At 38.9% G+C, this 14407-nt stretch overlaps 3 protein-coding genes across 3 annotated transcripts; all 3 read right to left on the reverse strand.

Annotated features, from left to right (window-relative positions):
• Positions 1-286: 286 nt before the first annotated feature.
• Positions 287-2908, reverse strand: LOC100179530 (macrophage mannose receptor 1-like). Its single transcript, XM_002122683.4, has 4 exons — positions 2150-2908; positions 1074-1512; positions 542-612; positions 287-486 (listed from the first exon to the last, which is right to left on the reverse strand). Exons 1-4 carry the CDS (start codon positions 2373-2375, stop codon positions 452-454), a joined length of 771 nt encoding a protein of 256 aa, XP_002122719.1. The 5' UTR covers positions 2376-2908; the 3' UTR covers positions 287-451.
• A 322-nt stretch (positions 2909-3230) lies between these two features.
• On the reverse strand, positions 3231-8889 carry LOC108950857 (macrophage mannose receptor 1-like). Its single transcript, XM_026839974.1, has 6 exons — positions 8023-8889; positions 7719-7967; positions 4917-5081; positions 4622-4861; positions 3969-4170; positions 3231-3905 (listed from the first exon to the last, which is right to left on the reverse strand). Exons 1-6 carry the CDS (start codon positions 8246-8248, stop codon positions 3692-3694), a joined length of 1296 nt encoding a protein of 431 aa, XP_026695775.1. The 5' UTR covers positions 8249-8889; the 3' UTR covers positions 3231-3691.
• Positions 8890-10149: 1260 nt separating this feature from the next.
• Positions 10150-12389, reverse strand: LOC108950856 (perlucin-like). Its single transcript, XM_018817002.2, has 3 exons — positions 11935-12389; positions 11640-11879; positions 10150-10936 (listed from the first exon to the last, which is right to left on the reverse strand). The coding sequence occupies exons 1-3, from the start codon at positions 12161-12163 to the stop codon at positions 10737-10739; spliced, it is 669 nt and encodes a 222-aa protein (XP_018672547.2). The 5' UTR covers positions 12164-12389; the 3' UTR covers positions 10150-10736.
• Positions 12390-14407: the final 2018 nt, after the last annotated feature.

The following is a 14407-nucleotide window of genomic DNA, read 5'->3' on the forward strand; positions in this document are numbered from 1 at the left end:
AAATTTAAATGCAAGGACGTGAACAGCGGGTTAACAGTATATGTTCTTTGCCAGCCATGGCACTGTTGGTTTACGCGCATGCCTTTGACCAGTGGTCACTGATGGGTTGTCCAAATTGTCAGCCATACAGAAAACAGTCACTTACAAGTTTACATATGTGGTAACTTGTAAGCGGGCACGAGGTGTATGAAACAGAACACCGTGTTATAACCACTGTCGGTCCCCGCCATGGTAACTTGTAAGCGGGCACGAGGTGTATGAAACAGAACACCGTGTTATAACCACTGTCGGTCCCCGCCATGCGAGGATAAATAGGTTACATATGTGGTAACTTGTAAGCAGGGACGAGGTGTATGAAACAGGACACCCCTGTTGAAGGCCTATCGTTTTCGGCCACGCGAGAATAAAGCATTCTTTCTGTTGATGCCAAAGATTGTGAATCTTTTTACAATCAGCCCTGTATGTCCAAATTGTAGATCTCATTATCTGGAATTGAAGCCAAATTTAATGTTGTAACTTCAAACATACTTTGTATATTTACCAACAAGCTGACGGTCGTTTTGAAGCTCGATTGCATTCCCTTGTTTTTTATCTTGTCCAAAGTTTTGGATCCTGTGGTGTTATTGCAAATATATTATTATTATAAACCTTCTTTTGGTAAAAAATAATAAAAAAGCTACGTTAACGTCAGTCTTTTTCTGTCAATTGCTGATTACGAAAAAACATTGTTTTTAAAAAATTAATTAAATTGGGGTGTATAAAGGCCCTAAATGGTGTTGTGTTGTTTTTAATTTTTGTTAAAGTCTTGAGTGACATTGTTTAAATACAGTCACACACTCACACTTATTGTCGTCAAACATTGGGAGCATTATTGAAGAATTGGATAAATACAATATCGAATATACTTTGGCTCAGCTTGTTTATATAGACATATAAAAGTAAGGTAAAAACAGAAAAATACTACAATTGACACAAGGTGTATGAAAGAGAACACCCGTAATATAAAGACTGTCGTTGTTTCGCCAGCGCAAAGATAAAGCAAGTTACATTCGTTCATTTTAAAGTTATCTCACCTTTTAGTTTTGTAACAATACATCATTATAAGCCCAATAATAAGCATTACTATTACAACAACTATTCCTATGATGTAATAATATGTTGGGCTTGATGATGTCACAGATGCGTTTGTCATTGTCTGTGTATTTACTTCCTGTGTTGTTGAAGTGTATGTGACATCAGTTGTTGTTTCAATGCTTGAACTAATGGGCTTAAATGGCCTTTGACAAATATATCTTCCCGGATTATTGCATTTATAATCATTCCACTGGTATGTTAGGTCAGTATATGGGTTGCCATGCAATGTACCAATCTGTACACATTCTTGTTCTTTTTTGTTAGGCTCATTCCCTCTCCAGTTGGTGTAGTTCATATTTGACCCATCATTCCATTGGAAATCTGTTTCAGCTGGCCCGGTCCGCTTTAAACCAATGTAGTATGAGAAATAAGATTTACCTTTAAAAAACATTGTTTGATTGACCTTTTTTAATGCCATGTTATAGTGGTTAGAGTAGACCAGAGGATACCGAATTCAAGGCTCAAATCTGCCATCATTGTGGCATATGTGTCCTTGGGCAAGTCACTTAACAGTAATTGCTCCAACCGTGTGGTCACTAATGGGCTGTCCAAATTATCAACTATACAGAAAACAACAATCACCCACAAAGTTGCATACGCGGTAACTCGTAAGCAGGCACGAGGTGTATGAAACAAAACACCCGTGTTGTAACGACTGTCGTTGCCACGCCATGCGAGGATAAATGAGTTACATACGTCCAAACGTAGTAACTCGTAAGCGGGCAAGAGGTGTATGAAACAAAGCACCTGCGTTATAACGACTGTCGTTGCCCCGGCCCGCCATGTGAGGATAAATAGGTTACATACGTCGTTACGTGGTATCTCGTAAGCAGGCACGAGGTGTATGAAACAAAACACCCGTGTTATAACGACTGTCGTTGCCACGCCATGCGAGGATAAATGAGTTACATACGTCCATACGTGGTAACTCGTAAGCGGGCAAGAGGTGTATGAAACAAAGCACCCGTGTTATAAAGACTGTCATTGCCCAATAAATTCATTGAACCTTGTTTACCTCTGGTTTGATTTATCTTCCCAACTAGGAAATCTTGAACTTGTTTAGTTTTAATGCGAGCAAGTGTTGCGTTCATTGAGGTACAAGCACTAACTGCAGCTTGGGAATCTTTAATTTTCTCGCCATCATATATGAAATATTGGTTTGTGCCAAGTGAATACCATATATCTTGTGCATGAACAAACCACGGTAAACTAAACAAAACGATTGTAACACAGAGCTGCATCTAAATTGTTGACATCCGTATAATATATCAGTGTAAGTATTAGTTGGAGATACACCTCATGCTCGTGTGTCTTCTTACACACCAGACACCCATGGTGTATCCATACACCTCATGCTCACTGTCAAGTTATAACATGGGTGTCTTCTTATACACCAGACACACATGCATATAAAACATGTCAATCTAAGATATACATACAACATCTTCCATTTGATTCCCATCTATAAGTCCTGCCTTTACGAAGCCTACTTTGCAATCTTTACTACAGTACAAGCTACACACACCGACGTCACAATAGCGCTGTTGCTACCACCTTTCACTTTTTAAGTTACCAAGCTCACGTTTTTTTAAGGCAGGAAATTAGCTCATTTAAGTTTATAAGGAAGTACCCTTGTTGGAGTATACGGGTTTACACGCTGCTACAATGTAGGTCTGTACCCTAGCAAATGTATAGTTAGCATACAATATTCCATACTATATATTACAGTGGTGTGGGGGAAGATGGGACAATTTTTAACTCGATTTTCTCGACCCATTTAGTAGTAAACAATGAATATTCAAATAATTATGAAACTATATCCTCACGACTTATATAGACCGTTGTTAATTGTTTAAAACACGATCAGGATATTTGGATATTATGTGCTAAAGATGTCCCATCTTCCCCCACCCTACTATATATTCGTTTTATTTTACCCTGTAAGTTATGACACGTATGTGTAGAGACATTTCGTGTTAATGTGAACTGTATCAGCGTATATTTTCACACTTGTAGATTGGGTCGGTTTAACGCTGGCGTATCCGTAGTAAATGATCATTGCTTTACCTATAAATGAACATAAATTGACAAACACTGCGATCATTGGTTATTTATGGACAAATATTCAAGCTCGGGATATGGGTTTTTCGCAAGACCCATACTGTAGCTTGTTCTATTGCGCTGGACCTAAAAATTGTTCCCAATGTAGTAAATTGTCAATTTGTAAGTAGCGGTTTTACCCTGGGTGTTAGAGTAATAGACCTACATCCCAGGTCTCAGGTGTGCCCCACTTAAGACCTCACTCTTTTAGAATACAGTCTCTATTATTGAGTGTCCATAAACTGCCTCATTGTTGTCTAGACTCTAGACGGTAGCACCCTGGGTGTTTGGGTAATAAACCTAAATCCCAGATGTGCTTCTCTGAAGACCGTGCCCTTATAGAATTCCATTAGCAATCTATATAAACAGTTCTGGGGGAAAGGGCATTTCCCGATTTATTGGGCTAGAGTTTTGTCGGTTATGACATTTGCCCATTCCCTGTTGCTCCAATGCCTCTCTATGGCAGTTCTGGATTTTCAGAATCATCAATTGATTCGTACGCCCTTTCCGTTGAGTGCGACGCCTCACTGGTGCGTCGTGGCAATGGCTGCAAATATCCGTCATCTGAAGGGTTCGTGAACACTGGGTCATAACCGTCGCCATGATCTGGAAGGATCGGTTCAAGATGCAGCTCTTGTTGTGGGGGAGGGGGTGCAATGACGCCATTTTTTCTAAAACAGAAGTTTAATTAATTGTTGGTCGCGATATCTTAAAACTCAGTTCTAGCAACTTACCTTCGTGTCTTACAGTAAATCCAGATTCCAATAATAAATACGACGCTCGTTCCAACAATACTTCCTAATAAGTATAGGACGACATGGATTGTTGAGAATTCACATTTTGCTCTCATTTGTTCTAGTGGATCGTTGTTTGTTGTTGTTGTGGAGGCCCTCTGTGTGTCTCTTGGTGTTTGTTGTTGGGTCGTTGTGTCTTTTTCTGTGTGCAATGACGTAATTTCGTTTCTTTTAAATTATAAACGCTTGGTGTGACTTTTATGACGTCATACTCAACGCGCAGGGGATCCCGCGGCACACCGGATGCAGAGCACTGGTTTAGGTAATGGTTTATATTTACGTTGTTAGAACTACAGTGGAATAAGCAGCCACGCTTTTCCATATATTCACCCATAGCCTGTTTTAAAACGACTGTTGTTTTAATTAATATAATCTTGGTTATCGTAATCGATGGATAAATAGGTTTATGTTGTTAACGGTAATCCAGTGTTTTCCAAACGAAGGGTGATTTCCTACCAAGGAATTAAAATTGTGAGGGGGAAATTTGATTAGAATATTGGCTGTAAAAGTCCACAGGATAAAAGGTGTGGAACCACTGGGGTAAACCTGTATTACTTTATTATAAACCAAAAGTTAACACTGACATTACTCACCTACTCTACGTTCACATATGTATCGCTCAGTCCAGGAACAAGGCGCATCATTCCATTTGTCACGGTCTTTATAAATGAACGTATAGTAAAGCACAACGCAATTTTCATTTCCACCCCAATTATTCGGTTCGCCAGAACGCCAATTCGTATAACCTGACGTCACTACCGTCCCATCATTCCACTGGAATCCTGTTGAACTTGCATCGATTCGTGTCAACCCAATGTAATAATAGCCCGAAGCTGCATGTAACAAACACTTGTAACTTTGTATACTTAACTATATAATAATGAATACCTTGATTGAACAATTTTATTTTCTCCAGCACAAAATCTTGAACTTGTTTAGTTTTAATGCGAGCAAGTGTAGCGTTCATTGAAGTACACGCACTAACTGCAGCTTGGTAGTTAGCATACCCAGTGCCTATATAATACTCGTTCGTACCAAGTTGATGCCAGGTAACTTGTCCTTTGCATATCACAACCAAACAGAAAGAAACAACGAAAAGCAGCCAATTCTTCATTCTAACTGCAACTGTACAGACTGTCGTGCCGTATACTGACTGCTAATTTATTACAGCTATGTTTTTACACCATATAATATAAGCAATGCCTAAGATTCAAAAACTTAAAACTATAAAGCTGCGATGACCAACACTCTGAACAACCAAGCCAATGATTAACCAACATGCCAATTCTTATCGAGACTGAGTAAAAAGCCGGTACAGTTACTCTATTTGGATAAGAGTTGCGATGCCATTTAGGAGATACAAATATAGTAGGGGGGAAGATGGGACACGTTTTCATTCTATTTTCTCGTCCCATTTGGTAGTAAACAAAGAACATTTAAAGTATTATAAAACCGTATCCTTACGACTCCCATAGAAAGGACGAGAAAAGAATAAAAAAAGAATTATAAAACTGTATCCTCACCACTCCCATAGACCACTGCTAATTGTTTAAAACACGATCGGGATATTTAAATATTATGTGCTAAAGGTGTCCCATCTCTCCCACCCTACTCTATATTTGTTATATACAGTGGTGTGTGATAATATGGGCAAAGTTAGAACAATATATCCCATTCTATATATGATATTTTAATTTACACTACGTTATGACACGTTAGAGACATTTCGTGTTTATGTCAAAAGTACAGCGTAGATTTTTAACTCTTTTAGATTGGGCCGGATTAACGTTGGCTTATCCATATACAAACCATACCCTTTTATTAGACATTGTACTATTTAATAATATCTGGCGGAACGGTTACCGCGCATGTCTCCTGCCCAGAGGATAGGGGTTCGACGTTGCTACCATTGTGGGTGTATACACCCAGCACATATATGTGCTATTGGGCTGACCTCTTTATCGCGGCAGCTTATTCAAGCCGGTGGTTCCTTATGCGTTGTCTAAATTGTCAGTCATACAGAAACACAATCAACCAATGTTACATATACGTGGTAACTTGTAAGCTGGCCAAGGTGTATGAAACACAACACCCGTGTTATAACGACTGTCGTTGCCCCGCCATGAAAGGAAAAATAGGTTACATACGTGGTAACTCGTAAGCTGGTACGAAGTGTATGAAACAGAACACTCAAGTTAAAACCAACGTTAAACGACTGTCGTTACCCGGACACGCTAGGATTAATAAGTTACATTTGTTCAATAAAGTCGTAGATAATTTATTCGGGTCATATTTTGATAAATATCTCTGAAGCTATGACGTACCAATCTATATAGGTACCAGTTTATATACAGCAGATCACTTGTATATACGCGCAGTATGCAGCTATACGTTTTATGGCAGAGCTATAAATGAAAAAGCTAAAAGACATCGGTAGCATGTGGTCTAAAAAGAGAGAAGTTCCTCATTTAACCATAGATATGGTTTAACTTTTATAAAGTAAACAAAATATCGCCGAGTCAGACATTCGTTGGTATCACGTATGGCGTAACCATTTTCATTATCGTGACGTATAGGTTCAAGATACAGGCCTTAATTGTTGGGGGGGAGGGGGTGCAGTGACGTCATGTTGTGCCTGATTATGTTGATTTGTGACGTTATAGTAGTGACGTATCGGTTCAAAATGCAGCCTTTGTTGTGGGGGAGGGAGTACAGTGACGTCATGTTGCACCTGATTTTGTTGATTTGTGATGTCATAGTAGTGACGTATCGGTTCAAAATGCAGCTCTTGTTGTGGGGGTGGGGGTGCAATGACGTCATTGTTTCTAAAACAGAAATTTAATTAATTGTTGGTCGCGATATCCTAAAACCCAATTCAAGCAACTTACCTTCGTGTCTTACAGTAAATCCAGATTCCAATAATAAATACGACACTCGTTCCAACAATACTTCCTAATGAAGACATGACGACATGGATTGTTGAGAATTCACCCGATGTCTTCATCTGTTCTAGTGGATCGTTGTTTGTTGTTGTTGTGAAGGCCATCTGTGTGTCTGTTGGTGTTTTGTCGGTACTCTGTGTGTCTGTTGTTGTTTGTTGTTGGGTCGTTGTGTCTTTTTCTGGGTGTAATGACGTCATGTGGTTTCTTTCAAATTACAAACGCTTTGCGTATAGCTTAGATAATTGTTTATATTTACGTTGTTAGAACTACAGTGGAATAAACAGCCACGCTTTTCCATATATTCACCCATAGCCTATTTTAACGACTGTTGTTTAATCAATATAATCTTGGTTATCGTAATCGATGGATAAATAGGTTTATGCTGTTAACGGTAGTCCAGTGGTTTTCAAACAAAGGGTAATTTCCTACCAGGAGAAAATTTTGCAATTTGCAGGAGGTATTTAGTTCCCCCAATAAAATTAAGTTTGTCCCACGCTGGTTTTCACATACATATCACTTATCAAAAGTTAAGAATGTGAAGTGGAACTTTAGATGCTAATTGCTATTAAGAGTTAGGGTTTCACTTCTAAGATATAAATATTAATGTTAACAAGTTTTAAAAAAAATTTGTAGGGAAATTAGATTTGAATATCGAATATAAGGGTCCACAGGATAAAAAGGTGTGCAATCGCCGGGGTAATCCCTAATTATCTTGTTATGTATCAAAAGTTAACCAAGCATTACTCACCTACTCTACGTTCACATATGTATCGCCCATTCGCTGAACAAGGTACATCGTTCCATTTGCCATGCCATAAAGAACTGATGGTTGCATAAACCAGCTCGACGCAATTTTCATTCCCACCCGCATTATTTGGTTCACCAGAACGCCAATTCGTATAACCTGACGTCACCATCGTTCCGTCATTCCACTGGAATCCTGTTGAACTTGAATCGATTCGTTTCAACCCAATGTAGAAAACTGCCCGTATGACACCTGCAAGTAACAAACACTTGCAACTTTGTATACTTGACTATATAATAATGAATACCTGGATTCAACAATTTTAACTTCTCCATCAGAAAATCTTGAACTTGTTTAGTTTTAATGCGAGCAAGTGTAGCGCTCATTGAAGTACACGCACTAACTGCAGCTTGGTAGTTAACCCCAACACCAGTGTAAATATAATACTCGTAACCAAGTTGATGCCAGGTAACTTGTCCTTTGCATATCACAACCAAACAGAAAGAAACAACGAAAATCAGCCAATTCTTCATTCTAACCGCAACTTTATTACAGATATGACTATTGGTAGCATCTATAATATAAGCAATGCAGAAGAATTAAAACTGAGGAAATTATTACTGTAGCCACATTGTGAGTTGTAAAACTACAAACGGGAACAAACTCTGAGACTCCCTCCAAAGCTTACCCTAAACATAACATAACTTTTCTTTCCTTAATATAACATAAAATCTCTTCGAAAACGATAGCGAAGATCATGTTATTTAAAGAACGAGGAGAAGGGAATCAACGCAGCCAAACAACAATTGCTAAAACCCGCTATGGGTAAACGGTGTGGAAAAGAGCATCAGATAAAAAGCGTGGCTGTTGAACCCGAACGTGAGTATTCTGTTGAATCTAAGCGTAGCTTTTTTACCCGAGCCTGCTCGATAACACCGTAGTGGCTTGATGCAACCGAAACTGGCAGGGACATGTCAACGTTAACAAGCTGGAACGGTCAAAGTAAATCTTTTTTTATAACAACAACAACAAGAACAACTGTTCGACGAAAAAGGATCTATATGACCAGCACTATAACCGTGCTCAAAAAGACCGCAATTTGAGGTCAGCTTAGGCATATGGCGGGCTTTTACGAGCCCTTGCCCGGCCGCTATGCAAGATTTTGCCCGATATTATGTGACTTACGGATAATGGAATATAGGATACAGTATGGTGGGGTAAGATGGGACACCTTTAGCGCATAATGTCCAAATATTCCGACAATGTTTTAAACAATTAACAACGGTCTATGGGAGTCGTAAGGATACGCTTTTATAATTCTTTGAATGTTCTTTGTTTACTACCAAATGGGACGATAAAAGAATAAAAGGTGTCCCATCTTCCCCGACCATACTATATGTAAAGTTACGATGGTATATATGATATATATAGTTACGGATGGTGGTGTATTGCCCATACCGACCTTACACCAAGGTGTCAACAATTACACACAAGTTATCACGTTTATCGAAACTTACTGTTTGTTATTTAATTGTGCATAACTGTTTAAATCTAGAGTTTATTGTTTTGCTGTTTCTCTTCGTCAATCAGTTAAGAACGCCCCGCATTGTTGTCGCCTTCCAGCAGAAATCGTGAGACGCGCGCGTTGATTATGATTGTAACGTCACAGTAGTAACTCTGGTCTATACAATGGTTAGTTTAGAGTGAAACACACAGGCAGTGAGAATGAATACGCATTGTTAAACCTTAATGGATCTTCCTTCGGTGAGTCTGTGTTTTATGATATTGTAACGTGTTCATATAGTGGGGGGGAGATAGGACACCTTTTCATTCTATTTTCTGGTCTCATATGGCAGTAAAAAAGAACATTCAAAGGTGGGAGGAAGATGGGACACTTTCAGCACATAATGTCCGAATATCCTGATCGTGTTTTAAACAATTAACAACGGTCCATGGGACTCGTCAGGGTACGGTTTAATATTTTTTTAAATGTTCTTTATTTACTACCAAATGGGAGGGGAAAACAGAATGAAAAGGTGTCTCATCTTACCCCATCCTACTATATATTGTATTTAACAGTGCAACATGTATATTCTGTTTAATGTAGTAAACAATTTAGACGGCGCAGTAAAGTAACGTTGGGCTGTGGGGTAAGATGGGATACCGTTAGAACATAATATCCCATGTTTCCCAATCGTGTTTTTAACAATTAACAACGTTGTTATAAAGTAGCGGGCCACGGTTGTATATTTCTGTAAATATTCAATGTTTACCCTAATATATCACACTGTTTAAAGCGCAAGCACTGTAACTGTAGGATACCGGGTTTAAAACCCAATGCTGCTACCATTGTGCGTGTTTGTCCTTATATGTGCGGGACGCTTATCGGTGTACTCGTGTTATAACTCTGGGTTTCAGCTTTGCAATGCAGGAATAAATAGCGTTCGTATTTTATTTTAATGTTATCCATTTACAATGGTATTTACATACAGCAGCGTAAAAGTACATGATCATTGCTTTAACTATAAATGAATGAAGTTGACAAACATTGCGATCATTGGTTGTTTTATGAACAAATATTCCCGGCGTATGAGTTTAACAATTCTTATGATAGTAAGGACCTCCTTTTTAAGTCGCACACTGTAGCTTGTTTTTACTGCGCCGGGGATTTAAAAACACTTCGTATAAAGGACAGATAGTTGGGTAGTCGGGGTGATGTGAGAAAAAGCTAAATGACATCGGTAGCATGTGGTCTAAAAAGAAGAGAAGTTCCTCGTTTAACCATAGATATAGTTTAACTTTTATAAAGAAAACAGATAAAGTCAGATACGTTACGTTATTCGTTGGCATCACGTGTTTCGGCACGTCACAATCGCCTATTGTTTCGGTTCAAATGTGAAGTAACCATCGTTAATGTCGTGACGTATATCGGTTCAAGATGCAGCTCTTGTTGTGGGGGTGGGGGTGCAATGACGTCATGGTTTCAAAAACAGAAGTTTAATTACTTTTCATCGCGATATCTTAAAACTTAATTTTAGCAACCCAGATTCCAATAATAAATACGACACTCGTTCCAACAATACTTCCTAATGAAGACATGACGACGTGGATTGTTGAGAATTCACATGTCTTCATCTGTTCTAGTGGATCGTTGTTTGTTGTTGTTGTGAAGGCCCTCTGTGTGTCTGTTGTTGTTTGTTGTTGGGTCGTTGTGTCTTTTTCTGGGTTCAATGACGTCATTTAGTTTCTTTTAATTTATAAACGTTTGCCGTAGTTTAAGTCAGTGCTCTTCAACTTTTTTTGGGTTGGTGAACCCCTAAAGTTGTTGCTACAAACTCATGCACCCCTGATTGCTTTAACGTAAAACTAATGACGTCATCAAGGAGAAAACCGTACGAGAATACGTCCCTGTTTAATCGAAAAGCACTGCTAATCAAAATCAATTGGGAACATGTGGCTTGCGGTTAAAGAGAAGACTAGTTTCGCATTTCCTAGTAATGCAAGATATAGAATTCATATAAAAAAAAACTGTAGGAAAGTGCCTAAATTTGTTAAAAATGTTCAAAACTTAATATTATTGGTGAAAATTGTTGAAGTTTGTGATGCACCCTTGTATACACTTTTGTACTGGTGCACTCCTGGCATATTTTGGGGCATCCTAGGGTACACTGGTTGAAGAGCACTGGTTTAAGTTATTGTTTATATTTAATTGTTTTAAGTAAAACTGATCATTAAACTGTAGTTTGATCTCTTGTTTTTGTTGTTAGAACTACAGTAGAATAAACAGCCACGCTTTTCCATATATTCACCCATAGCCTGTTTTAAAACGACTGTTGTTTTAATCAATATAATCTTGGTTATCGTAATCGATGGATAAATAGGTTTATGTTATTATGCACCAAAGTTAACACTGACATTACTCACCTAATCTACGTTCACATATGTATCGCTTATTCACTGAACAAGTTAGATCGTTCCATTTGCCATGCCATGAATGACCTATTACATAATACAGCTCGACGCAATTTTCAATCCCACCACTATAATCTGGTTGACCAGGAGCCCAAGTCGTATAACCTGACGTCATCATCGTCCCATCATTCCACTGGAATCCTGTTGAACTTGAATCGATTCGTTTCAACCCAATGTAATAATAGCCCGAAGCTGCATGTAACAAACACTTGTAACTTTGTATACTTGACTATATAATAATGAATACCTGGATTCAACATTTTTAACTTCTTTATCAGAAAATCTTGAACTTGTTTAGTTTTAATGCGAGCAAGTGTAGCGCCCATAGAGGTACACGCATTAACTGCAGCTGAATAGTTAACCCCCACACCAGTATATATATAATACTCGTTCGTACCAAGTTGTTGCCAGGTAACATGATCTTTGCATATCACAACCAAACAAAAAGAAACAACGAAAAGCAACCAATGCTTCATTCTAAACTGCAACTGTACAAACTATCGTGCCGTTTATTGACTGGCGAGGAGGAAGTTTTAACTCAACAATTACGTCACAAATTTCACTTTGCAACTTAATGTGGGCACTCCTGTCTCGAATGAAAGACTACTATATTTTATAATTTGGGTAAAACCGCGAAAAATTCGTTCGGTCGAAGATCAATATAGAACCGTATAGATCAGCAACAGTTGTTATAACACGAGTGTTCTGTTTCATACACCTCGTGCCACTTAAAAGTTACCACGTATGTAACTTATTTATCCTCTCATGGCGGGCAACGGCAGTCGCTATATAACACGGGTGTTCTGTTTCATACACCTCGTGCCCGCTAACAAGTTACCACGTATGTAACTTATTTACCCTTGCATGGTGGGGCAACGACAGTCATAATAATACGAGTGTTCTGTTTTATACACTTCGTGCCCGCTTACAAGTTACCACGTATGTAACTTATTTATCCTCGCATGGCGGGCAATGACAGTCGCTATAACATGGGTGTTCTGTTTCATACACCTCATGCCCGCTTACAACTACAAGTTACAACGTATGTAACTTATTTATCCTCGCATGGCGGGGCAACGACGGTCGTTATAACACGGCTGTTCTGTTTCATACACCTCGTGCCAGCTTACAAGTTACAACATTTATAACTTATTTAATTTCACAAGGGACCAATGGGTTGGATCAATTGCCGTTGAGTGGTTTATCTAAAATTCTAAAGTCACATGCTCCCACAGTGGTAGCATCGTCGAGGCTCGAACCGGTAACTTCTGGAGGAGCGCGCTAATCACTGTGCCACGTCACAGAAACACCCTTGTTAACTTCTGAAGTTACCCCGCCATGCGAGGTTAAGTACAGTATGCTGGGGAAAGATGGGACACCGTCTCACTCCATTTTCTCGTTCCATTTGATAGTAAACAAAGAAACATTTAGCTAATTGGCTCACAATATCCGAATATCCTGATCGTGTTTTAAACAATTAACAACGGTCAATGGTAGTCGTGAGGATACGGTTTATAATTCTTTCAATGTTCTTTGTTTACTACCAAATGGGACGAGAAAAGATATTGAAAAGGTGTCCCATCTTCCCCTAACCTACTATATTTGACACATATGCACTTTATCCTACATTCTGCGTTCTTGTTCTTTGCTTAACATACGAGTTACCACTTCTTATGCCAAGACCAATAACCTTTACAAAGACTTTCTAGCTAAATGTAGGTGTTATCTAACGATGAGCTTTCTAAAAATAATGTGCATATAACGGTGTATATTAAACGCAATGCATATAGAACACAATGGTAATATCCACCCGCCAACCCGACAACCCGACAACCCACCAACCCGACAACCCATATCCTTATATACCCCCGCTTTTATTCATGAATTAGTCACACTTTGAATGTTACTCATTTATTTAGTAAACGGCTGTCGAAAACAATCAATTTAATGCTAAAAACAATTTGTGGTCAAGTACACGGACGAGTTATTAATATAATTGTACTAATAACATCTTTGCAAAATCGCGTGCATAAAACTGTNTAAAATGGATTAGCAACTCCACCGCTTCGAAACTCAATTGATAAAGAACGAATTACAACGTGACGTAACGAAAATCATTATCAAAATTTTGACGTCAGTTTCCCTAAGTTTTGCGTGATTCTCATGCGTTGGGGGTCAACGTCAATCAAAAACACGTGGACTTCTTTCTTCGTCGCGACATTTTCTTCCGTCTTCATTGACTTTTGTAGCTCCAGCGACTCAATGCCAAACTCCGCTAACAGTCCACACAGAAAGTCAAAAATATCTTCCTGTTTAATCTTCGCCGCTCTTCCCCTGACGTCATCCGCTCTCGTGACGTCACCGCTGACTTGCATACCCTCGTTTTGGTTTATTATAACTTTCCAAATCTTCAACTCGAGCCCAGTCATATCGCTACAGTATAAAACCGAATCCTTTTTAAGGTGATTCCCCCTTGCAGGGAACTGCAAAACTGCAACAAACGCAAAACATTCGAAACCCATGTTCTCACTCTCCGCTCCGCCCATAATCGGTCGCTTTTCGCCGATTCCAAAGCGTTGTAGATCACATTACCAATTACAGCATCGTGACAATTCAATAGGAAACAATAGGGTGTATTACGTAACACATACTCCACAATAAGAACCAAGGATAATGTTTCAGTTATCAATGTGACCTCAGGCGTACAAAAAGAATTGTGT

Source organism: Ciona intestinalis, unplaced genomic scaffold (assembly GCF_000224145.3).
Source record: "Ciona intestinalis unplaced genomic scaffold, KH HT001088.1, whole genome shotgun sequence".
In the NCBI taxonomy this organism is placed as follows: domain Eukaryota; kingdom Metazoa; phylum Chordata; class Ascidiacea; order Phlebobranchia; family Cionidae; genus Ciona; species Ciona intestinalis.

Bases quoted from the DNA above. Each gene is read 5' to 3' on its own strand.
- LOC108950856 (XM_018817002.2), bottom strand. From the start codon at position 12,163: ATGAAGCATTGGTTGCTTTTCGTTGTTTCTTTTTGTTTGGTTGTGATA. The intron at 11,880-11,934 runs GTATTCATTATT...TGTTACATGCAG, and splicing joins GTTAAAAATGTTGAATCCAG to CTTCGGGCTATTATTACATT. The intron at 10,937-11,639 runs GTGAGTAATGTC...CATTGAACCCAG, and splicing joins CATATGTGAACGTAGATTAG to AAAAAGACACAACGACCCAA.
- LOC100179530 (XM_002122683.4), bottom strand. From the start codon at position 2,375: ATGCAGCTCTGTGTTACAATCGTTTTGTTTAGTTTACCGTGGTTTGTT. The intron at 1,513-2,149 runs GTAAACAAGGTT...TGTTTTTTAAAG, and splicing joins GAAGATAAATCAAACCAGAG to GTAAATCTTATTTCTCATAC. The intron at 613-1,073 runs GTGAGATAACTT...ATAACACCACAG, and splicing joins TATTGTTACAAAACTAAAAG to GATCCAAAACTTTGGACAAG.
- LOC108950857 (XM_026839974.1), bottom strand. From the start codon at position 8,248: ATGAAGAATTGGCTGATTTTCGTTGTTTCTTTCTGTTTGGTTGTGATA. The intron at 7,968-8,022 runs GTATTCATTATT...TGTTACTTGCAG, and splicing joins GTTAAAATTGTTGAATCCAG to GTGTCATACGGGCAGTTTTC. The intron at 5,082-7,718 runs GTGAGTAATGCT...GCAAAGGACAAG, and splicing joins CATATGTGAACGTAGAGTAG to TTACCTGGCATCAACTTGGT.